The sequence below is a fragment of the Oncorhynchus nerka genome, linkage group LG10 (genome assembly GCF_034236695.1).
Source record: "Oncorhynchus nerka isolate Pitt River linkage group LG10, Oner_Uvic_2.0, whole genome shotgun sequence".
NCBI lineage: Eukaryota > Metazoa > Chordata > Actinopteri > Salmoniformes > Salmonidae > Oncorhynchus > Oncorhynchus nerka.
The window spans coordinates 11995888-12021377 of NC_088405.1; the positions used below are offsets into that span (position 1 = coordinate 11995888).

The 25490-nt window shown below is 42.4% G+C and overlaps 1 protein-coding gene across 3 annotated transcripts in view; it reads left to right on the top strand.

Moving 5' to 3' along the window:
• sanbr (SANT and BTB domain regulator of CSR) overlaps positions 1-19317 on the top strand; it is a 45163-nt gene extending 25846 nt beyond the window's left edge. For 2 of the 3 annotated variants that reach the window (XM_065023012.1, XM_065023014.1), the window contains 12 exons: positions 424-547; positions 637-789; positions 3564-3718; positions 4081-4189; positions 12141-12173; positions 12440-12539; positions 15441-15529; positions 15612-15640; positions 15717-15790; positions 16100-16188; positions 18022-18113; positions 18225-19317. In XM_065023012.1, the coding sequence (XP_064879084.1) occupies positions 424-547; positions 637-789; positions 3564-3718; positions 4081-4189; positions 12141-12173; positions 12440-12539; positions 15441-15529; positions 15612-15640; positions 15717-15790; positions 16100-16188; positions 18022-18113; positions 18225-18261 (1084 nt within the window). In that variant the 3' untranslated portion in view covers positions 18262-19317. The remainder of the gene's footprint in view (positions 1-423; positions 548-636; positions 790-3563; positions 3719-4080; positions 4190-12140; positions 12174-12439; positions 12540-15440; positions 15530-15611; positions 15641-15716; positions 15791-16099; positions 16189-18021; positions 18114-18224) is intronic. The other variant, XM_065023013.1, reaches the window with a different exon arrangement.
• Positions 19318-25490: the final 6173 nt, after the last annotated feature.

Genomic DNA, 25490 nt, shown 5'->3' on the forward strand with positions numbered 1-25490 from the left:
GATGGGAGGTACATGATGTATCACTACCTCTGGTCTGTAGGCAGAAGATATGGAGGTCCATGATCTATCACTACCTCTGGTCTGTAGGCAGAAGAGATGGGAGGTACATGATGTATCACTACCTCTGGTCTGTAGGCAGAAGAGATGGGAGGTACATGATCTATCACTACCTCTGGTCTGTAGGCAGAAGAGATGGGAGGTACATGATGTATCACTACCTCTGGTCTGTAGGCAGAAGAGATGGGAGGTCCATGATCTATCACTACCTCTGGTCTGTAGGCAGAAGAGATGGGAGGTACATGATCTATCACTACCTCTGGTCTGTAGGCAGAAGATATATGAGGTCCATGATGTATCACTACCTCTGGTCTGTAGGCAGAAGATATATGAGGTCCATGATCTATCACTACATCTGGTCTGTAGGCAGAAGAGATGGGAGGTCCATGATTACATGACAGGACTGTATGAGGAGCTGAAGTCCTGGGTGCTGGTCTACTGGAGGATCTGGGGAACCATCAACCACCTCACCTGCTCCCACTGCCAACAGGTAGGGGGGCTGTTTGCGTGTATGCATGCATACTCCAGGCATTGTGTAATGCATCCAGAACAAGACTGTGTGTGTGTGTGTGTCTCCAGGTGTTTGTGTGTGCGGAGCTGTCCCACTGTCGGTATCACCCAGAGGTTGTGTTGTACCCAGGCATGGGGACAGAGCAGGGCTGGCACGGGACGGGCATCTACCCCTGCTGCAACCAGAGGACGCTACGCTTTGACCCCACCGGCATTCCCAAGGTAGGACCACACTGACCCCACCGGCATTCCCAAGGTAGGACCACACTGACCCCACCGGCATTCCCAAGGTAGGACCACACAGACACACTGACCCCACCGGCAATCCCAAGGTAGGACCACACTCACACACTGACCCCACCGGCATGCCCAAGGTAGGACCACACTGACCCCACCGGCATTCCTAAGGTAGGACCACACACACACACTGACCCCACCGGCAATCCCAAGGTAGGACCACACTGACCCCACCGGCTTCCCAAGGTAGGAACACACTGACCCCGACGGCATGCCCAAGGTAGGACCACACTGACCCCACCGGCATGCCCAAGGTAGACCACACTCACACACTGACCCCACCGGCATTCCCAAGGTAGGAACACACTGACCCCACCGGCATGTCCAAGGTAGGAACACACTCACTACTGACCCCACCGGCATGCCCAAGGTAGGACCACACTCACACACTGACCCCACCGGCATGCCCAAGGTAGGACCACACTCACACACTGACCCCACCGGCATGCCCAAGGTAGGAACACACTCACACACTGACCACACCGGCATTCCCAAGGTAGGAACACACTCACACACTGACCCCACCGGCATGCCCAAGGTAGGAACACACTCACACACTGACCCCACCGGCATTCCCAAGGTAGGACCACACAGACACACTGACCCCACCGGCATGCCCAAGGTAGAACCACACTCACACACTGACCCCACCGGCATGCCCAAGGTAGGAACACACAGACACACTGACCCCACCGGCAATCCCAAGGTAGGACCACACTCACACACTGACCCCACCGGCATGCCCAAGGTAGGACCACACTGACCCCACCGGCATTCTCAAGGTAGGAACACACTGACCCCACCGGCCAGCCCAAGGTAGGAACACACTGACCCCACCGGCATGCCCAAGCTAGGACCACACTGACCCCACCGGCATGCCCAAGGTAGACCACACTCACACACTGACCCCACCGGCATGCCCAAGGTAGAAACACACTCACACACTGACCCCACCGGCATTCCCAAGGTAGGAACACACTCACACACTGACCCCACCGGCATGCCCAAGGTAGGAACACACTCACACACTGACCCCACCGGCATTCCCAAGGTAGGAACACACTCACACACTGACCCCACCGGCATTCCCAAGATAGGAACACACTGACCCCACCGGCATGCCCAAGGTAGGAACACACTGACCCCACCGGCATGCCCAAGGTAGGACCACACTGACCCCACCGGCATGCCCAAGGTAGACCACACTCACACACTGACCCCACCGGCATGCCCAAGGTAGGAACACACTCACACACTGACCCCACCGGCATTCCCAAGATAGGAACACACTGACCCCACCGGCATGCCCAAGGTAGGAACACACTGACCCCACCGGCATGCCCAAGGTAGGACCACACTGACCCCACCGGCATGCCCAAGGTAGACCACACTCATACACTGACCCCACCGGCATGCCCAAGGTAGAAACACACTCACACACTGACCCCACCGGCATTCCCAAGGTAGGAACACACTCACACACTGACCCCACCGGCATGCCCAAGGTAGGAACACACTCACACACTGACCCCACCGGCATTTCCAAGGTAGGAACACACTCACACACTGACCCCACCGGCATTCCCAAGATAGGAACACACTGACCCCACCGGCATGCCCAAGGTAGGAACACACTGACCCCACCGGCATGCCCAAGGTAGGACCACACTGACCCCACCGGCATGCCCAAGGTAGGAACACACTCACACACTGACCCCACCGGCATTTCCAAGGTAGGAACACACTCACACACTGACCCCACCGGCATTCCCAAGATAGGAACACACTGACCCCACCGGCATGCCCAAGGTAGGAACACACTGACCCCACCGGCATGCCCAAGGTAGGACCACACTGACCCCACCGGCATGCCCAAGGTAGACCACACTCACACACTGACCCCACCGGCATTCCCAAGGTAGGAACACACTCACACACTGACCCCACCGGCATGCCCAAGGTAGGAACACACTCACACACTGACCCCACCGGCATTTCCAAGGTAGGAACACACTCACACACTGACCCCACCGGCATTCCCAAGATAGGAACACACTGACCCCACCGGCATGCCCAAGGTAGGAACACACTGACCCCACCGGCATGCCCAAGGTAGGACCACACTGACCCCACCGGCATGCCCAAGGTAGACCACACTCACACACTGACCCCACCGGCATGCCCAAGGTAGAAACACACTCACACACTGACCCCACCGGCATGCCCAAGGTAGGAACACACTCACACACTGACCCCACCGGCATTCCCAAGGTAGGAACACACTCACACACTGACCCCACCGGCATTCCCAAGATAGGAACACACTGACCCCACCGGCATGCCCAAGGTAGGAACACACTGACCCCACCGGCATGCCCAAGGTAGGACCACACTCACACACTGACCCCACCGGCATTCCCAAGGAAGGACCACACTCACACACTGACCCCACCGGCATTCCCAAGGTAGGACCACACTGACCCCACCGGCATTCCCAAGGTAGGACCACACTGACCCCACCGGCATTCCCAAGGTAGGAACACACTGACCCCACCGGCATGCCCAAGGTAGGACCACACTCACACACACTTGGAGTTGTGAGGTGACCATGCTTTGAATAGTTTGCATCTCACACAATACATATTTGACACATTTCACACTTGAATCTTGTCAAAACGGTGTGTGTCTGTTTGTCTCAGGGCTGTAAGATGCGGGACCACATAGTGAATGTGTCAGACAGTGGAGACTGTACTGGGGACCACCAGGTAAACTCAGCCCAGACCAGACTGCTCAACGACCTGCTACTACACAGAGAGACAGTGTGTGTACCCAACACACCCCTACCAGAGACAGGGTAAGAGACAGTGTGTGTACCCAACACACCCCTACCAGAGACAGGGTAAGAGACAGTGTGTGTACCCAACACACCCCTACCAGAGACAGGGTAAGAGACCGTGTGTGTACCCAACACACCCCTACCAGAGACAGGGTAAGAGACAGTGTGTGTACCCAACACACCCCTACCAGAGACAGGGTAAGAGACCGTGTGTGTACCCAACACACCCCTACCAGAGACAGGGTAAGAGACAGTGTGTGTACCCAACACACCCCTACCAGAGACGGGGTAAGAGACAGTGTGTGTATTTTTGTATCTTATGGTAGGTTTTGCGTTTTAGTGATACTCCCCTGTTCTCTCTCTGTGTATCTATGTGCCAGGCCTGTAGACTCCCCCTCCAGTGGGTCAGATAGGGGGGAGCGGGTACTGGACTGTGACATCCTGGTAGAGCCGGGGCTTCTGGGACTTCAGAGAGTAGAGGGCACCACTGTGAGTTTACAACTATTTATTTATTTATCCAGGCAAGTCAATTGAGATCAAATTCATACTCACAACTAGAATGATACGTTTTAAGAAACTTTAGTGTGTTTGCTCAAACTTGTTATTTACAATGACAACCAGACCTCATTGATAGTCCTATCTGGCTACACATCTGTCTACGAGCTACATTACTACAGAACATCTGATTTGAAACCTAACCACACTGCTAACCCTAATGCATATAATCAAACAAACTTTAAATGAAGACCAAAAAGCACATTTTTGTTTTAAAGAATTAAAAAAAAAATATATAGCAAATTTTGACTTTACAGATGGCCCATCTTCAGAAATCACTCAGTTCTGCCTCCAGGGCAAGATTGATGACAATAAACGTCAACCTGCGCTTAATTTGTGGAGTCATAGATATGCCTATAGTCTAACTCAACCTATTTCAAATAGACTAACTCAACCTATTTCAAATAGACTATAGTCTAACTCAACCTATTTCAAATAGACTATAGTCTAACTCAACCTATTTCAAATAGACTAACTCAACCTATTTCAAATAGACTAACTCAACCTATTTCAAATAGACTATAGTCTAACTCAACCTATATCAAATAGACTATAGTCTAACTCAACCTATTTCAAATAGACTATAGTCTAACTCAACCTATTTCAAATAGACTAACTCAACCTATTTCAAATAGACTAACTCAACCTATTTCAAATAGACTATAGTCTAACTCAACCTATTTCAAATAGACTAACTCAACCTATTTCAAATAGACTATAGTCTAACTCAACCTATTTCAAATAGACTATAGTCTAACTCAACCTATTTCAAATAGACTATAGTCTAACTCAACCTATTTCAAATAGACTAACTCAACCTATTTCAAATAGACTAACTCAACCTATTTCAAATAGACTATAGTCTAACTCAACCTATATCAAATAGACTATAGTCTAACTCAACCTATTTCAAATAGACTATAGTCTAACTCAACCTATTTCAAATAGACTATAGTCTAACTCAACCTATTTCAAATAGACTATAGTCTAACTCAACCTATATCAAATAGACTATAGTCTATTTCAAATAGACTATAGTCTAGCTCAACCTATTTCAAATAGACTATAGTCTAACTCAACCTATTTCAAATAGACTATAGTCTAACTCAACCTATTTCAAATAGACTATAGTCTAACTCAACCTATTTCAAATAGACTATAGTCTAACTCAACCTATTTCAAATAGACTAACTCAACCTATTTCAAATAGACTAACTCAACCTATTTCAAATAGACTATAGTCTAACTCAACCTATTTCAAATAGACTATAGTCTAACTCAACCTATATCAAATAGACTATAGTCTAACTCAACCTATTTCAAATAGACTATAGTCTAACTCAACCTATTTCAAATAGACTATAGTCTAACTCAACCTATTTCAAATAGACTATAGTCTAACTCAACCTATTTCAAATAGACTATAGTCTAACTCAACCTATTTCAAATAGACTATAGTCTAACTCAACCTATTTCAAATAGACTATAGTCTAACTCAACCTATTTCAAATAGACTAACTCAACCTATTTCAAATAGACTATAGTCTAACTCAACCTATATCAAATAGACTATAGTCTAACTCAACCTATTTCAAATAGACTATAGTCTAACTCAACCTATTTCAAATAGACTATAGTCTAACTCAACCTATTTCAAATAGACTATAGTCTAACTCAACCTATATCAAATAGACTATAGTCTATTTCAAATAGACTATAGTCTAGCTCAACCTATTTCAAATAGACTATAGTCTAACTCAACCTATTTCAAATAGACTATAGTCTAACTCAACCTATTTCAAATAGACTATAGTCTAACTCAACCTATTTCAAATAGACTATAGTCTAACTCAACCTATTTCAAATAGACTAACTCAACCTATTTCAAATAGACTAACTCAACCTATTTCAAATAGACTATAGTCTAACTCAACCTATTTCAAATAGACTATAGTCTAACTCAACCTATATCAAATAGACTATAGTCTAACTCAACCTATTTCAAATAGACTATAGTCTAACTCAACCTATTTCAAATAGACTATAGTCTAACTCAACCTATTTCAAATAGACTATAGTCTAACTCAACCTATTTCAAATAGACTATAGTCTAACTCAACCTATTTCAAATAGACTATAGTCTAACTCAACCTATTTCAAATAGACTATAGTCTAACTCAACCTATTTCAAATAGACTAACTCAACCTATTTCAAATAGACTATAGTCTAACTCAACCTATTTCAAATAGACTATAGTCTAACTCAACCTATATCAAATAGACTATAGTCTAACTCAACCTATTTCAAATAGACTATAGTCTAACTCAACCTATTTCAAATAGACTATAGTCTAACTCAACCTATATCAAATAGACTATAGTCTATTTCAAATAGACTATAGTCTAGCTCAACCTATTTCAAATAGACTATAGTCTAACTCAACCTATTTCAAATAGATCGACTCTCGTCCAACTAACTCAACCTATTTCAAATAGACTATAGTCTAACTCAACCTATTTCAAATAGACTATAGTCTAACTCAACCTATTTCAAATAGACTAACTCAACCTATTTCAAATAGACTATAGTCTAACTCAACCTATTTCAAATAGACTATAGTCTAACTCAACCTATTTCAAATAGACTAACTCAACCTATTTCAAATAGACTAACTCAACCTATTTCAAATAGACTATAGTCTAACTCAACCTATATCAAATAGACTATAGTCTAACTCAACCTATTTCAAATAGACTATAGTCTAACTCAACCTATTTCAAATAGACTATAGTCTAACTCAACCTATTTCAAATAGACTATAGTCTAACTCAACCTATATCAAATAGACTATAGTCTATTTCAAATAGACTATAGTCTAGCTCAACCTATTTCAAATAGACTATAGTCTAACTCAACCTATTTCAAATAGACTAACTCAACCTATTTCAAATAGACTATAGTCTAACTCAACCTATTTCAAATAGACTATAGTCTAACTCAACCTATTTCAAATAGACTATAGTCTAACTCAACCTATTTCTAATAGACTAACTCAACCTATTTCAAATAGACTATAGTCTAACTCAACCTATTTCAAATAGACTATAGTCTAACTCAACCTATTTCAAATAGACTATAGTCTAACTCAACCTATTTCAAATAGACTATAGTCTAACTCAACCTATATCAAATAGACTATAGTCTATTTCAAATAGACTATAGTCTAGCTCAACCTATTTCAAATAGACTATAGTCTAACTCAACCTATTTCAAATAGACTATAGTCTAACTCAACCTATTTCAAATAGACTATAGTCTAACTCAACCTATTTCAAATAGACTATAGTCTAACTCAACCTATTTCAAATAGACTAACTCAACCTATTTCAAATAGACTAACTCAACCTATTTCAAATAGACTATAGTCTAACTCAACCTATTTCAAATAGACTATAGTCTAACTCAACCTATATCAAATAGACTATAGTCTAACTCAACCTATTTCAAATAGACTATAGTCTAACTCAACCTATTTCAAATAGACTATAGTCTAACTCAACCTATTTCAAATAGACTATAGTCTAACTCAACCTATTTCAAATAGACTATAGTCTAACTCAACCTATTTCAAATAGACTATAGTCTAACTCAACCTATTTCAAATAGACTATAGTCTAACTCAACCTATTTCAAATAGACTAACTCAACCTATTTCAAATAGACTATAGTCTAACTCAACCTATATCAAATAGACTATAGTCTAACTCAACCTATTTCAAATAGACTATAGTCTAACTCAACCTATTTCAAATAGACTATAGTCTAACTCAACCTATTTCAAATAGACTATAGTCTAACTCAACCTATATCAAATAGACTATAGTCTATTTCAAATAGACTATAGTCTAGCTCAACCTATTTCAAATAGACTATAGTCTAACTCAACCTATTTCAAATAGACTATAGTCTAACTCAACCTATTTCAAATAGACTATAGTCTAACTCAACCTATTTCAAATAGACTATAGTCTAACTCAACCTATTTCAAATAGACTAACTCAACCTATTTCAAATAGACTAACTCAACCTATTTCAAATAGACTATAGTCTAACTCAACCTATTTCAAATAGACTATAGTCTAACTCAACCTATATCAAATAGACTATAGTCTAACTCAACCTATTTCAAATAGACTATAGTCTAACTCAACCTATTTCAAATAGACTATAGTCTAACTCAACCTATTTCAAATAGACTATAGTCTAACTCAACCTATTTCAAATAGACTATAGTCTAACTCAACCTATTTCAAATAGACTATAGTCTAACTCAACCTATTTCAAATAGACTATAGTCTAACTCAACCTATTTCAAATAGACTAACTCAACCTATTTCAAATAGACTATAGTCTAACTCAACCTATTTCAAATAGACTATAGTCTAACTCAACCTATATCAAATAGACTATTTCAAATAGACTATAGTCTAACTCAACCTATTTCAAATAGACTATAGTCTAACTCAACCTATATCAAATAGACTATAGTCTATTTCAAATAGACTATAGTCTAGCTCAACCTATTTCAAATAGACTATAGTCTAACTCAACCTATTTCAAATAGATCGACTCTCGTCCAACTAACTCAACCTATTTCAAATAGACTATAGTCTAACTCAACCTATTTCAAATAGACTATAGTCTAACTCAACCTATTTCAAATAGACTAACTCAACCTATTTCAAATAGACTATAGTCTAACTCAACCTATTTCAAATAGACTATAGTCTAACTCAACCTATTTCAAATAGACTAACTCAACCTATTTCAAATAGACTAACTCAACCTATTTCAAATAGACTATAGTCTAACTCAACCTATATCAAATAGACTATAGTCTAACTCAACCTATTTCAAATAGACTATAGTCTAACTCAACCTATTTCAAATAGACTATAGTCTAACTCAACCTATTTCAAATAGACTATAGTCTAACTCAACCTATATCAAATAGACTATAGTCTATTTCAAATAGACTATAGTCTAGCTCAACCTATTTCAAATAGACTATAGTCTAACTCAACCTATTTCAAATAGACTAACTCAACCTATTTCAAATAGACTATAGTCTAACTCAACCTATTTCAAATAGACTATAGTCTAACTCAACCTATTTCAAATAGACTATAGTCTAACTCAACCTATTTCTAATAGACTAACTCAACCTATTTCAAATAGACTATAGTCTAACTCAACCTATTTCAAATAGACTATAGTCTAACTCAACCTATATCAAATAGACTATATTTCAAATAACTAACTCTATTTCAAATAGACTATAGTCTAACTCAACCTATTTCAAATAGACTATAGTCTAACTCAACCTATTTCAAATAGACTATAGTCTAACTCAACCTATTTCAAATAGATCGACTCTCGTCCAACTAACTCAACCTATTTCAAATAGACTATAGTCTAACTCAACCTATTTCAAATATACTATAGTCTAACTCAACCTATTTCAAATAGACTAACTCAACCTATTTCAAATAGACTATAGTCTAACTCAACCTATTTCAAATAGACTATAGTCTAACTCAACCTATTTCAAATAGACTAACTCAACCTATTTCAAATAGACTAACTCAACCTATTTCAAATAGACTAACTCAACCTATTTCAAATAGACTAACTCAACCTATTTCAAATAGACTATAGTCTAGCTCAACCTATTTCAAATAGACTATAGTCTAACTCAACCTATTTCAAATAGACTATAGTCTAACTCAACCTATTTCAAATAGACTAACTCAACCTATTTCAAATAGACTAACTCAACCTATTTCAAATAGACTAACTCAACCTATTTCAAATAGACTAACTCAACCTATTTCAAATAGACTATAGTCTAACTCAACCTATATCAAATAGACTATAGTCTAACTCAACCTATTTCAAATAGACTATAGTCTAACTCAACCTATTTCAAATAGACTATAGTCTAACTCAACCTATTTCAAATAGACTATAGTCTAACTCAACCTATTTCAAATAGACTATAGTCTAACTCAACCTATTTCAAATAGACTATAGTCTAACTCAACCTATTTCAAATAGACTATAGTCTAACTCAACCTATTTCAAATAGACTATAGTCTAACTCAACCTATTTCAAATAGACTATAGTCTAACTCAACCTATTTCAAATAGACTAACTCAACCTATTTCAAATAGACTATAGTCTAACTCAACCTATATCAAATAGACTATAGTCTAACTCAACCTATTTCAAATAGACTATAGTCTAACTCAACCTATTTCAAATAGATCGACTCTCGTCCAACTAACTCAACCTATTTCAAATAGACTATAGTCTAACTCAACCTATTTCAAATAGACTATAGTCTAACTCAACCTATTTCAAATAGACTATAGTCTAACTCAACCTATTTCAAATAGATCGACTCTCGTCCAACTAACTCAACCTATTTCAAATAGACTATAGTCTAACTCAACCTATTTCAAATAGACTATAGTCTAACTCAACCTATTTCAAATAGACTAACTCAACCTATTTCAAATAGACTATAGTCTAACTCAACCTATTTCAAATAGACTATAGTCTAACTCAACCTATTTCAAATAGACTATAGTCTAACTCAACCTATTTCAAATAGACTAACTCAACCTATTTCAAATAGACTATAGTCTAACTCAACCTATATCAAATAGACTATAGTCTAACTCAACCTATTTCAAATAGACTATAGTCTAACTCAACCTATTTCAAATAGACTATAGTCTAACTCAACCTATTTCAAATAGACTATAGTCTAACTCAACCTATTTCAAATAGACTATAGTCTAACTCAACCTATTTCAAATAGATCGACTCTCGTCCAACTAACTCAACCTATTTCAAATAGACTATAGTCTAACTCAACCTATTTCAAATAGACTATAGTCTAACTCAACCTATTTCAAATAGACTAACTCAACCTATTTCAAATAGACTATAGTCTAACTCAACCTATTTCAAATAGACTATAGTCTAACTCAACCTATTTCAAATAGACTAACTCAACCTATTTCAAATAGACTAACTCAACCTATTTCAAATAGACTAACTCAACCTATTTCAAATAGACTATAGTCTAGCTCAACCTATTTCAAATAGACTATAGTCTAACTCAACCTATTTCAAATAGACTATAGTCTAACTCAACCTATTTCAAATAGACTATAGTCTAACTCAACCTATTTCAAATAGACTAACTCAACCTATTTCAAATAGACTAACTCAACCTATTTCAAATAGACTATAGTCTAACTCAACCTATTTCAAATAGACTATAGTCTAACTCAACCTATTTCAAATAGACTATAGTCTAACTCAACCTATTTCAAATAGACTATAGTCTAACTCAACCTATTTCAAATAGACTATAGTCTAACTCAACCTATTTCAAAAACTATAGTCTAACTCAACCTATTTCAAATAGACTAACTCAACCTATTTCAAATAGACTATAGTCTAACTCAACCTATATCAAATAGACTATAGTCTAACTCAACCTATTTCAAATAGACTATAGTCTAACTCAACCTATTTCAAATAGATCGACTCTCGTCCAACTAACTCAACCTATTTCAAATAGACTATAGTCTAACTCAACCTATTTCAAATAGACTATAGTCTAACTCAACCTATTTCAAATAGACTATAGTCTAACTCAACCTATTTCAAATAGATCGACTCTCGTCCAACTAACTCAACCTATTTCAAATAGACTATAGTCTAACTCAACCTATTTCAAATAGACTATAGTCTAACTCAACCTATTTCAAATAGACTATAGTCTAACTCAACCTATTGCTTTGCAGTTTTCCCTGTTGAAAAACTGGAGCCGGCAACTGGTAAGATCAACGTTTATTGTTTCCAAATGTAATTGTGCTGCAGTGTCCGTGTCTGTTTACTTGTGTTTGTGTGTATATGACGTAACATATCACAGTAGTGACATAGTATACCTTTGTACCACCAGAAGCCTGAGGGCCAGTCTGTTTATGCTGTCATTGCCAACTCCTCATGCTTAGTTAATGATCAATGGTGTTAGTCTAGACACCAAACAGATCTGGGACCAGGCTATCGAAACCCTGATATGCTCTCCTTTGCCCTGTGTCAGAGGCAGCAGACGCTGCTCTCTGAGGATGAGGAGTATACCACGGGGTCAGAGGTCACTGAGGATGAGGTGGGGGATGAAGAGGAGGCCAGCAAGAAACAAGGTAGAGTAATTAGGCTCTCTAATTGGTTTATAGTCTAATTGGAAAAACTGTATGGCTGAAAGGGGTGAGGCAAAGGAAATAGCAAATACGTCTGACAACACAGCAGACTGGTAAACATAGAAATCACATAACTAAACAAAAAGAAGAAACTATACCATGAAAAAAAAACAAGTACATTTAATGAAATTCTAGGCAAAAAAAAGTAAACTCATCTGTCATTGAGTCAGATGACTTGTTCATAACAAAACACTTTAATATTATCAACCACTTTAATCACGTTGTTGTTGACGAGATTAGCAAACTTAGGTATGACTTGCAAATAACAAATGCTGAGCCTTCATATTCACGCTAGTGGTTAGAGTGTAGGGACGGCAGGGTGGCCTAGTGGTTAGAGTGTAGGGACGGCAGGGTGGCCTAGTGGTTAGAGTGTAGGGACGGCAGGGTGGCCTAGTGGTTAGAGTGTAGGGACGGCAGGGTAGCCTAGTGGTTAGAGCGGTGGACTAGTAACCGGAAGGTTGCAAGTTCAAACCCCCGAGCTGACAAGGTACAAATCTGTCGTTCTGCCCCTGAACAAGGCAGTTAACCCACTTTTCCTAGGCCGTCATTGAAAATAAGAATTTGTTCTTAACTGACTTGCCTGGTAAAAAAGAAAATGCATAACGGACCAAATAATGAAAGACAAGCACTGTAGTTTTCAGTTCCACAAAGTGGGTGTGGAAGAGGTGAAGAAAATGGTTGCTAATCTATAAATAAGGACAAACCACCTGGTACCGACTACCTGGATGGTAAATTGCTAAGATTTGTAGTGGAATACATTGTGACTCCTGTTGGCCACATCTTCAATTTAAGTCTAGAAGACGGTGTGACCGCAGACATGGAAAGGGGGCAAAGGTCATTCAGCTACCCAAGAATAGCAGAGTAATGGTTCAACCAGCCGATCAATCAGTCTCTTAGAAGTGCATAGCAAACTTTTGGAAAAAATTGTTTGATCAAATACAAAGAAGTTTTTAGCCCAGAAAATTAATTAAAAACAGACTTTCAGCATGCTTATAGGGAAGGGTACTCAACATGCTTGGCACTGACACAAATTACTGATGCTTGTCTGATGCTTGGCTGAATTGATAGTAAGAAGATTGTGGGAGTTGCTCTGTTAGACTTCAGTGCAGCTTTTGATGTCATTGATCGTAACCTATTGCTGAAAAAAAACGTAGGTGTAATGGATTTGCATCCTCTGCCTTATTATGGATTGAGAGTTACCTATCGAATAGAACAGAGTTTTCGTTAATGGAAGCCTGCAAATTCAGTTGACTGTGGTGTTCCGCAGGGCAGCCGACTAGGGACATTATTGTTTTCCATTTTTACTAATGACCTTCCACTGATTTTGAATAAAGCCTGTGTGTCTATGTACGCTGACGACTCAACCGTATACAGGTCGGCTGCAACTGTAAAATAAAGGACACCTTTAACATAGAGCTCCAGTTAGTTTTAGAACGGGTAACTAGCAATAGGCTGGTGATAAAAATCTAAACATATGTAAAGCAGTGTTTTTGGGACAAATCACTCTCTCAACGCTAAACCTCATTTAGATTTATTATTGAATAATGTGTCGATTTAGCAAGTTAAGGAGATTAAACTGCTGGGTGCCACTCTAGATAGCAAGCTGTCGTCAAAACATATAGACTCACTGGTTGCTAAAATGGGAAGAAGTCTGTCCGTGATCGGGCGTTGCTCTGCCTTCTTGACATCTCAGTCGACCAGACAGGTCCTACAGGCCCCAATTTTGTGGCACATGGACTACTGCCCAGCTGTGTGGTCATGTGCGGTGAAGAAGGACATAGGTCAATTACAGTTGGTCCAGAACAAAACAGCAAGTATAGCACATTGATGGTCACGGAGGGCAATTTGCATGCATGTTACTGACAATCTCTCCTGGCTCAAAGTAGAGGAGAGATTGACTGCATCACTATTGGTCTTTGTGCGAGGTGTTGAAGGTACAGAACTGTCTGTTTAAGCAGTTGGCACATAGTCAGACACTCATCGGTACAACACAAGACATGCAGCCAGAGGTGATCCAACAGTACCCAGGTCCAGAACAGGGAAACACACAGTATTAAATAGAGTCATGACTACATGGAACTCTCTGGTAACCCAGGTAACTCTAGCTAGCAATACAACCAGATAAAGAACACCTTACATCACAAAGGGGCCTGTGAAGAGACACAGCCTTTTCATATAGCTTGTATTGTAATTGCACAGTACTATGGATTAGACCTAGATATTGTGTGTATCTACTGATATGTAGGCTGTGTGTGATGTTTTAAATGCAGTTCAGTCCTTTAATAATGTTCTGTACTAAGTATTATATCATGTCTCGTGGACCCCAGGAAGAGGAGCTGACACTGTGGCAGCGCCTAATGGGGATCCTATTAAACGCCAATTAGCAAAGAGGCTTTGAAACGGGGGGGGGGGGGGGGGTGTATATAAATTGCGTTTTCTTGATTCCTTGTGTCCTCTCTCCTCACCTTCTGAAATCCAATTGGATGAGAAGGTCAGAGGGGAGGGACCTCTGACCTCATCTAATGGGTTTTGAGAAGGAGGCAAGGATGCAAGGACTCAAATCGAGATTCTCCCGATGTCATAAGACCACACTGTATGTCATGATGAATCCCCACTGTGTTTATTGAAATAAATAAATACATCTAAATGAAGGTGGGAGTAGCCCACTATAGCCAGCAGGTGGCAGTGTCGTATTGGTACATGGGCTGCTCATTTTGAAACTGCATTGGGTTTGTGGACATCTGTCTACAGCTATGAACTATCAGTTGTAAGTGAATCATGAATGTATGTGTACACTGCTTATGGTTGTAACCACATATGGGGTTTCTATGTGTTCATTGTTAGCTGCTAAGAAGGCCAAGAAGTTGAGCAAACCTTTGAAGAGGCAGATGTCGTCTCCCAATTTCCATCGCAAAGAGAAAGCAGTGGAGAAAGTGAGTGTATTTCACTCCTTTACCTGAGACTTAAATCATTGCAATTTTCTTACTTTTCCAAAATTCTGTTGGTTGTTTACAGACTCCTTCGAGAGACAACACTCCATTCAGGTGAGCTCAACTTCATCAACTACACGCTTCTTCATCCATTTCACCACTGTATCTCTGAAATGGTTTGTGTTTCCAGAGTGAGTGCCCAGAAGAGTAAATGGGACAGCTCTCGCTCCATTCGCTACAACCAAGACGCCCAAAGAGAGGAAGGTAACACAGGCCTCAGTTAACTTTGTGTGTGTTCCGATAGTTGTGTGCATTCTAATTGTTCTCTCTGTCTCTCTCTGTCTCTCTCTCTCTCTCTCTCTCTCTCACTCTCTCTCTCTCTGTCTCTCTCTCTTTCTCTCTCTCTGCCTCTCTCTCTGCCTCTCTCTCTCTCTCTCTGTCTCTCTCTCTGTCTCTCTCTCTCTCTCTCTCTCTCTCACTCTCTCTCTCTCTGTCTCTCTCTCTTTCTCTCTCTCTGCCTCTCTCTCTCTCTCTCGCTCGCTCTCCGCCTCTCTCTCTCGCTCCCTCCCCCAGACCAGCGGCGTATGGTGGAGATCATTGGTCATCTGACTAAGATTAGGTTCGGTGATCAGGAACAGAGGAAGTCGAAGGACACTAAAGACGTGTGTTTTACTGAGTCGATTACGACTTTATTTTTCGTAGGGGATAAAACACTAGAAAGTTGAAACATGAAACTTCATTACCATTGTGTTTGTGTATAGTGTGGTTGTCACTGGTGTACCACCCCCCCTGTTGTGGTTGTATAATGTTGAGTTGTGGTTGTATAATGTGTGGTTGTATAATGTGTGGTTGTATAATGTGTGGTTGTGGTTGTGTAATGTGTGGTTGTATAATGTTGAGTTGTGGTTGTATATGTGTGGTTGTATAATGTGTGGTTGTATAATGTGTGGTTGTGGTTGTATAATGTGTGGTTGTATAATGTGTGGTTGTGGTTGTATAATGTGTGGTTGTATAATGTGTGGTTGTGGTTGTATAATGTGTGGTTGTATATGTGTGGTTGTGTAATGTGTGGTTGTATAATGTGTGGTTGTGGTTGTATAATGTGTGGTTGTATAATGTGTGGTTGTATAATGTGTGGTTGTGGTTGTATAATGTGTGGTTGTGGTTGTATAATGTGTGGTTGTATAATGTGTGGTTGTGGTTGTATAATGTGTGGTTGTGGTTGTATAATGTGTGGTTGTATAATGTGTGGTTGTGGTTGTATAATGTGTGGTTGTGGTTGTATAATGTGTGGTTGTATAATGTGTGGTTGTGGTTGTATAATGTGTGGTTGTATAATGTGTGGTTGTGGTTGTATAATGTGTGGTTGTATAATGTGTGGTTGTATAATGTGTGGTTGTGGTTGTATAATGTGTGGTTGTATATGTGTGGTTGTGTAATGTGTGGTTGTGGTTGTATAATGTGTGGTTGTGGTTGTATAATGTGTGGTTGTGGTTGTATAATGTGTGGTTGTATATGTGTGGTTGTGTAATGTGTGGTTGTATAATTTGTGGTTGTGTAATGTGTGGTTGTATAATGTGTGGTTGTATAATGTGTGGTTGTATAATGTGTGGTTGTGGTTGTATAATGTGTGGTTGTATAATGTGTGGTTGTGGTTGTGTAATGTGTGGTTGTGGTTGTGTAATGTGTGGTTGTATAATTTGTGGTTGTATAATTTGTGGTTGTATAATGTGTGGTTGTATAATGTGTGGTTGTATAATGTGTGGTTGTATAATGTGTGGTTGTGGTTGTATAATGTGTGGTTGTATAATGTGTGGTTGTGGTTGTGTAATGTGTGGTTGTATAATTTGTGGTTGTGGTTGTGTAATGTGTGGTTGTATAATTTGTGTTTGTATAATGTGTGGTTGTATAATGCGTGGTTGTATAATGTGTGGTTGTGGTTGTATAATGTGTGGTTGTATAATGTGTGGTTGTGGTTGTATAATGTGTGGTTGTGGTTGTATAATGTGTGGTTGTGGTTGTATAATGTGTGGTTGTATAATGTGTGGTTGTGTGGTTGTGTTTGTATAATGTGTGGTTGTGGTTGTATAATGTGTGGTTGTATAATGTGTGGTTGTGTGGTTGTGTTTGTATAATTTGTGGTTGTATAATGTGTGGTTGTATAATTTGTGGTTGTATAATTTGTGGTTGTATAATTTGTGGTTGTATAATGTGTGGTTGTATAATGTGTGGTTGTGGTTGTATAATGTGTGGTTGTATAATGTGTGGTTGTGGTTGTATAATGTGTGGTTGTATAATGTGTGGTTGTGGTTGTATAATGTGTGGTTGTATAATGTGTGGTTGTGGTTGTATAATGTGTGGTTGTATATGTGTGGTTGTGTAATGTGTGGTTGTATAATGTGTGGTTGTATAATGTGTGGTTGTGGTTGTATAATGTGTGGTTGTATAATGTGTGGTTGTATAATGTGTGGTTGTATAATGTGTGGTTGTTCCAGCGTGCAGCAGGGATCTACTCCAGACTAGAGGCCCAGTTCAAGTCCTCCTCCCAGGCCAGGGGACGACAGAGTGGCCCTGAGAAAACCCTCAGGTACGTACTTACACACACAGTGTCTCCCCCTACCCTCCTCTGTCTCCCCCTACCCTCCTCTGTCTCCCCCTTTTCTGAATTAGTTGCCCCCCCTTTCTTGTCTTCTTTTAGAGTGAAGCCACGCTCCAGCCAAGCTCGAACCACATAGATATTGGAAAGAGGAGGAGGGAAGGAGGAAGACAAGAGGGAGAAAAGGAGGAGGGAAGACAAGAGGGAGAAGGAGGATGGAAGACAAGAGGGAGAAGAGGAGGATGGAAGACAAGAGGGAGAAGAGGAGGATGGAAGACAAGAGGGAGAAGAGGAGGATGGAAGAGAAGAGGAGGAGGGAAGACAAGAGGGAGAAGAGGAGGAGGGAAGACAAGAGGGAGAAGAGGAGGATGGAAGACAAGAGGGAGAAGAGGAGGAGGGAAGACGAGGGAGAAGAGGAGGGAAGGAGGAAGACAAGAGGGAGAAGAGGAGGAGGGAAGACAAGAGGGAGAAGAGGAGGATGGAAGACAAGAGGGAGAAGAGGGAAGGAGGAAGACAAGAGGAGGAAGGAAAAGAGAGAGGAGCAGAGGAGGAAGAGGGAGGAAATCAGTGGAGCAAACTGACCCAAATTGGTACTGGCAACCTGGCAGCAGCTAACCCTCTCAACCCCATCTTGCTCCAATGTGCCCCTGTTAAAAATGTGTGCCTGTATTCATAAAGAGCCTAAGAGTAGAAGTGCTGATCTAGGATCAGTTTCTCTTAGAATATACTGAATGGACAGGGGAGACCTGATCCTAAATCAGCCCTCCTCCTCTGAGACACTTGATAAATACAGGCCCTGGTCCTGCATTGGTCGTCTTTAGTTCAGGAGGCCTGGTTTTGCCGTAGGCCTTTCTAGCCCACTTAGAACCCAGTCTAGAACCCAGTCCAGCCCGTCAGCCTGACTCAGGTGACTTTGTATCGATCACATCTCCTCCTACCTCCCATTAACTCTATATTACAATGCAATAGGTCACCTAGCTCTAAACCTGTACGCCATAGAATATAATAGACTTTAACATAGAAGCTACCTTGTGGTGAGTAATAGGAGTGGTGAGCAGTAGGTAGATGATGGTTTAATGAAATGCCCGTTGTTTCTATTTCTATATCTGTCTGTGTTGGCCGTATCGCACACTACTGGGCCTAAGAGGACATGGGTGGACGGAGGCAGTCAGAAATAAAAGTTACATTCCCACCATTTATCTGCCCGAGCAACTTTTCTGTGTCTTGCATGAGGGTGCAGGTTCATGTGGGGCATTTCGTTCAGTTCAACTACTCTCCATTAGATGTCATTATATCACAGAAGAAAATCAATCAGTTATTCTTTGTTCGTGGTAAGTTCTGTACACAGGTAATTATGGTGGGTTCCCCGAGTGATGCAGCTGTCTGAGGAACTGCATCTTAGTGCTAGAGGCGTCACTACAGACCCTGGTTCATTTCCCCGACCGTGATTTGGGAGTCCCATAGGGCAGCGCACAATAGACCCAGCGTCGTCTGGGTTTGGCCTCGGTAGGCCGTCAGTTAATTGTTCGTGGTAAGTTCTGTGCACTGGTTATTATTAAAATGCCATTATTGTCCATTAGATGGCAGCATTGTCTTTCACATTGACTACAGAACAGTTTCTGCCGGTCAAATCCACTTTACCCCACTGACCCCACCAAGGACACCTACCTCACCTAGATTGCATGAAATGTTTTTGACTATTTGTTTGTGCTGTTCATTCGGTCTGTCTTGCCCTCAGAGACGGAAAATTAGAGACAAAGGGAGAATATGGGCTGTTGATAAGAAGGGTAACGCATATTATTAAAATCTCTAGGGCTTTTATTTAACTGGGCAAGTCTAGTCAAGGTCTAAGCCCTTAAATCTCAATATCTACTAAGCGAACATATGGAATTGTTTTAAGGTGGATCATTTAGCCATTTGATTTGGAATTTCAGGATGAATATATTTTTAAAATAATTTTATGAAACATTGAATTTAGCCTTTACTGCTGTAACCAATAGAAACGCAATGAATAACACATTTGTACATGGCAAAACAGACAAGTCATAAAATGTCTAATCAGGTTGAAGTGTCTGTCCTATATCTCTGAGAGAGAAGAAAACTCTGGGAAATAAAACCAGTAGAACCATGTTTGGTCACGTTGTTCATATTAGTTTGTTACGCAAACGGTTGGGGTTTTATAGATCATTTCGTGAAGATGTTCTTTTCCGGATCTTCTTGTGTAGAAAAAAACTGCTCTCAAAGCCCCGTGTTATGGAATAGGCGCAAACTTTATATCTGACGAAAGAGGGGATTGAGTTGCAGCCACTACAAGAAACTGCAAGTCTAGTTTCAACACAAAAGTTGTTCTTGGAAAGACGAGGCAGGGTGAGTAAAAATAGGAACACTGGGGCATGAGTTTGTGTAGGGGGGTTCATTCTCTCCTTCCCATACAGTATGGGCACTGGGAACACTGGGGCATGAGTTTGTGTAGGGGGGTTCATTCTCTCCTTCCATACAGTATGGGCACTGGGAACACTGGGGCATGAGTTTGTGTAGGGGGGTTCATTCTCTCCTTCCCATACAGTATGGGCACTGGGAACACTGGGGCATGAGTTTGTGTAGGGGGGTTCATTCTCTCCTTCCATACAGTATGGGCACTGGGAACACTGGGGCATGAGTTTGTATAGGTGGGTTCATTCTCTCCTTCCCATACAGTATGGGCACTGGGAACACTGGGGCATGAGTTTGTGTAGGGGGGTTCATTCTCTCCTTCCCATACAGTATGGGCACTGGGAACACTGGGGCATGAGTTTGTGTAGGTGGGTTCATTCTCTCCTTCCCATACAGTATGGGCACTGGGAACACTGGGGCATGAGTTTGTGTAGGGGGGTTCATTCTCTCCTTCCATACAGTATGGGCACTGGGAACACTGGGGCATGAGTTTGTGTAGGGGGTTCATTCTCTCCTTCCATACAGTATGGGCACTGGGAACACTGGGGCATGAGTTTGTGTAGGGGGTTCATTCTCTCCTTCCCATACAGTATGGGCACTGGGAACACTGGGGCATGAGTTTGTGTAGGGGGTTCATTCTCTCCTTCCCATACAGTATGGGCACTGGGAACACTGGGGCATGAGTTTGTGTAGGGGGTTCATTCTCTCCTTCCCATACAGTATGGGCACTGGGAACACTGGGGCATGAGTTTGTGTAGGGGGTTCATTCTCTCCTTCCATACAGTATGGGCACTGGGAACACTGGGGCATGAGTTTGTATAGGGGGGTTCATTCTCTCCTTCCCATACAGTATGGGCACTGGGAACACTGGGGCATGAGTTTGTGTAGGGGGTTCATTCTCTCCTTCCCATACAGTATGGGCACTGGGAACACTGGGGCATGAGTTTGTGTAGGGGGTTCATTCTCTCCTTCCATACAGTATGGGCACTGGGAACACTGGGGCATGAGTTTGTGTAGGGGGTTCATTCTCTCCTTCCATACAGTATGGGCACTGGGAACACTGGGGCATGAGTTTGTGTAGGGGGTTCATTCTCTCCTTCCCATACAGTATGGGCACTGGGAACACTGGGGCATGAGTTTGTGTAGGGGGTTCATTCTCTCCTTCCATACAGTATGGGCACTGGGAACACTGGGGCATGAGTTTGTGTAGGGGGTTCATTCTCTCCTTCCATACAGTATGGGCACTGGGAACACTGGGGCATGAGTTTGTGTAGGGGGTTCATTCTCTCCTTCCCATACAGTATGGGCACTGGGAACACTGGGGCATGAGTTTGTGTAGGGGGTTCATTCTCTCCTTCCCATACAGTATGGGCACTGGGAACACTGGGGCATGAGTTTGTGTAGGGGGTTCATTCTCTCCTTCCCATACAGTATGGGCACTGGGGCATGAGTTTGTGTAGGGGGTTCATTCTCTCCTTCCATACAGTATGGGCACTGGGAACACTGGGGCATGCGTTTGTGTAGGGGGTTCATTCTCTCCTTCCATACAGTATGGGCACTGGGAACACTGGGGCATGAGTTTGTGTAGGGGGTTCATTCTCTCCTTCCCATACAGTATGGGCACTGGGAACACTGGGGCATGAGTTTGTGTAGGGGGTTCATTCTCTCCTTCCATACAGTATGGGCACTGGGAACACTGGGGCATGAGTTTGTGTAGGGGGTTCGTTCTCTCCTTCCATACAGTATGGGCACTGGGAACACTGGGGCATGAGTTTGTGTAGGGGGGTTCATTCTCTCCTTCCCATACAGTATGGGCACTGGGAACACTGGGGCATGAGTTTGTGTAGGGGGGTTCATTCTCTCCTTCCATACAGTATGGGCACTGGGAACACTGGGGCATGAGTTTGTGTAGGGGGGTTCATTCTCTCCTTCCATACAGTATGGGCACTGGGAACACTGGGGCATGAGTTTGTGTAGGGGGGGTTCATTCTCTCCTTCCCATACAGTATGGGCACTGGGAACACTGGGGCATGAGTTTGTGTAGGGGGGTTCATTCTCTCCTTCCATACAGTATGGGCACTGGGAACACTGGGGCATGAGTTTGTGTAGGGGGGTTCATTCTCTCCTTCCATACAGTATGGGCACTGGGGTCTCTCTTACGCTCCTTCTCGCCATGTGGCTGGCCAGCTGGGTGGTTTACGTAGGTAACAGGCTTCCTCCACAACTCTGAGAAGTCTATATTTATAACCTCAGCATGGAGCAATGTGCAGGGGGGGGGGGGGGATTTTGTACAAATGGCGCCCTATTCCCTATATAGTGATAGTGCACTATATAGGGATTAGGATGTCATTTGGAGTGTATCTGGGCACCTTCCCAGCGGTGCTGTGAGCTCTTCAAAAGGGATGCCATACCAGGGCTATGGCTCACTGGAAGCAGACCTGGGTTCAAACACTACTCAACATCTTTCAAACGTTAAGTGTTTGCTCTCGTCTTCCTGGAGTGCAGGTGGGAAGGGTTTGCACTTTCAAAACTAATTAATTGGTTCCATTAAGCCAGGCAAGCTCAATCAAACACCTATACAGTATTTCAAATGATTTTGATTAGTATTTAAACCCAGGTTTGTTCCCTGGAAGTGGGTCATAGGGGAGAGTGTCTCTGGTTACCCCCAGAGAACTGCCCCCTGTGTGAGATGGGTTTAGTGATCATTTCAGCACAAGCTCTGCGTTCATGAATTATTACCAAAAAAGTTGCATGGCTGACTTCATCACTAAACAAAATATGGCTGAACCCTGTCAGCAGAATGGGGCTGTAGTACTTCTAATGGAGAGGAGGTCAGCAGAATGGGGCTGTAGTACTTCTAATGGAGATGAGGTCAGCAGAATGGGGCTGTAGTACTTCTAATGGAGATGAGGTCAGCAGAATGGGGCTGTAGTACTTCTAATGGAGATGAGTTCAGCAGAATGGGGCTGTAGTACTTCTAATGGAGAGGAGGTCAGCAGAATGGGGCTGTAGTACTTCTAATGGAGATGAGGTCAGCAGAATGGGGCTGTAGTACTTCTAATAGAGATGAGGTCAGCCGAATGGGGCTGGGGTACTTCTAATAGAGATGAGGTCAGCAGAATGGGGCTGTAGTACTTCTAATGGAGATGAGGTCAGCAGAATGGGGCTGTAGTACTTCTAATGGAGAGGAGGTCAGCAGAATGGGGCTGTAGTACTTCTAATAGAGATGAGGTCAGCAGAATGGGGCTGGGGTACTTCTAATAGAGATGAGGTCAGCAGAATGGGGCTGTAGTACTTCTAATGGAGATGAGGTCAGCAGAATGGGGCTGTAGTACTTCTAATGGAGAGGAGGTCAGCAGAATGGGGCTGTAGTACTTCTAATGGAGATGAGGTCAGCAGAATGGGGCTGTAGTACTTCTAATGGAGAGGAGGTCAGCAGAATGGGGCTGTAGTACTTCTAATGGAGGTTCTCTATCTAAACTGTTCTGTGTTTAGCTGCAGCTTGTCACAGGCATCCATGATATAGAGGACTGGACCTCCCTCCATAAACAGAGTATTTTGTTTCAGTGTGAGACAGTCAGCGTAACCTTTAGTGGAATACCACTAGGTTATCAGTGATTAGTGGTGGGGGGGGGGGGGGGTCGTTTTACTGCAGCCCAACCTTGGCCAAAGACGTTAAAATGGAAATTGACACGCCACAGGAATATCTAGTGTGTTGTGAGAGAGCTCAGACACTGGCATAAAGAGGGCAGAGTGACGCAGTGACACATCATCAGCCTCATGTTTCACTAGAAATCAGTTGGTGTGTTCACCTCAGCCAGAGAGAGGGGAAGTGGGCAAGATTCTGCCAGCCTGTCAGTATAGAGAACAGGAGACGGGGCCTGTAGCCAGTGATGGTTCCTAGAACAGTCGTCTCTCAGAGCAGTTACCACCATCCCTCAGTTCTCTATCAGAGCAGTTACCACCATCCCTCAGTTCTCTATCAGAGCAGTTACCACCATCCCTCAGTTCTCTATCAGAGCAGTTACCACCATCCCTCAGTTCACTATCAGAGCAGTTACCACCATCCCTCAGTTCTCTATCAGAGCAGTTACCACCATCCCTCAGTTCTCTATCAGAGCAGTTACCACCATCCCTCAGTTCTCTATCAGAGCAGTTACCACCATCCCTCGGTTCTCTATCAGAGCAGTTACCACCATCCCTCGGTTCTCTATCAGAGCAGTTACCACCATCCCTCAGTTCTCTATCAGAGCAGTTACCACCATCCCTCAGTTCTCTATCAGAGCAGTTACCACCATCCCTCAGTTCTCTATCAGAGCAGTTACCACCATCCCTCAGTTCTCTATCAGAGCAGTTACCACCATCCCTCAGTTACATTTACATTTACATTTAAGTCATTTAGCAGACGCTCTTATCCAGAGCGACTTACAAATTGGTGCATTCACCTTATGACATCCAGTGGAGCAGCCACTTTACAATAGTGCATCTAAATCTTTTAAGGCGGGGGGGGTGAGAAGGATTACTTTATCCTATCCTAGGTATTCCTTAAAGAGGTGGGGTTTCAGGTGTCTCCGGAAGGTGGTGATTGACTCCGCTGTCCTGGCGTCGTGAGGGAGTTTGTTCCACCATTGGGGGGCCAGAGCAGCGAACAGTTTTGACTGGGCTGAGCGGGAACTGTACTTCCTCAGTGGTAGGGAGGCGAGCAGGCCAGAGGTGGATGAACGCAGTGCCCTTGTTTGGGTGTAGGGCCTGATCAGAGCCTGGAGGTACTGAGGTGCCGTTCCCCTCACAGCTCCGTAGGCAAGCACCATGGTCTTGTAGCGGATGCGAGCTTCAACTGGAAGCCAGTGGAGAGAGCGGAGGAGCGGGGTGACGTGAGAGAACTTGGGAAGGTTGAACACCAGACGGGCTGCGGCGTTCTGGATGAGTTGTAGG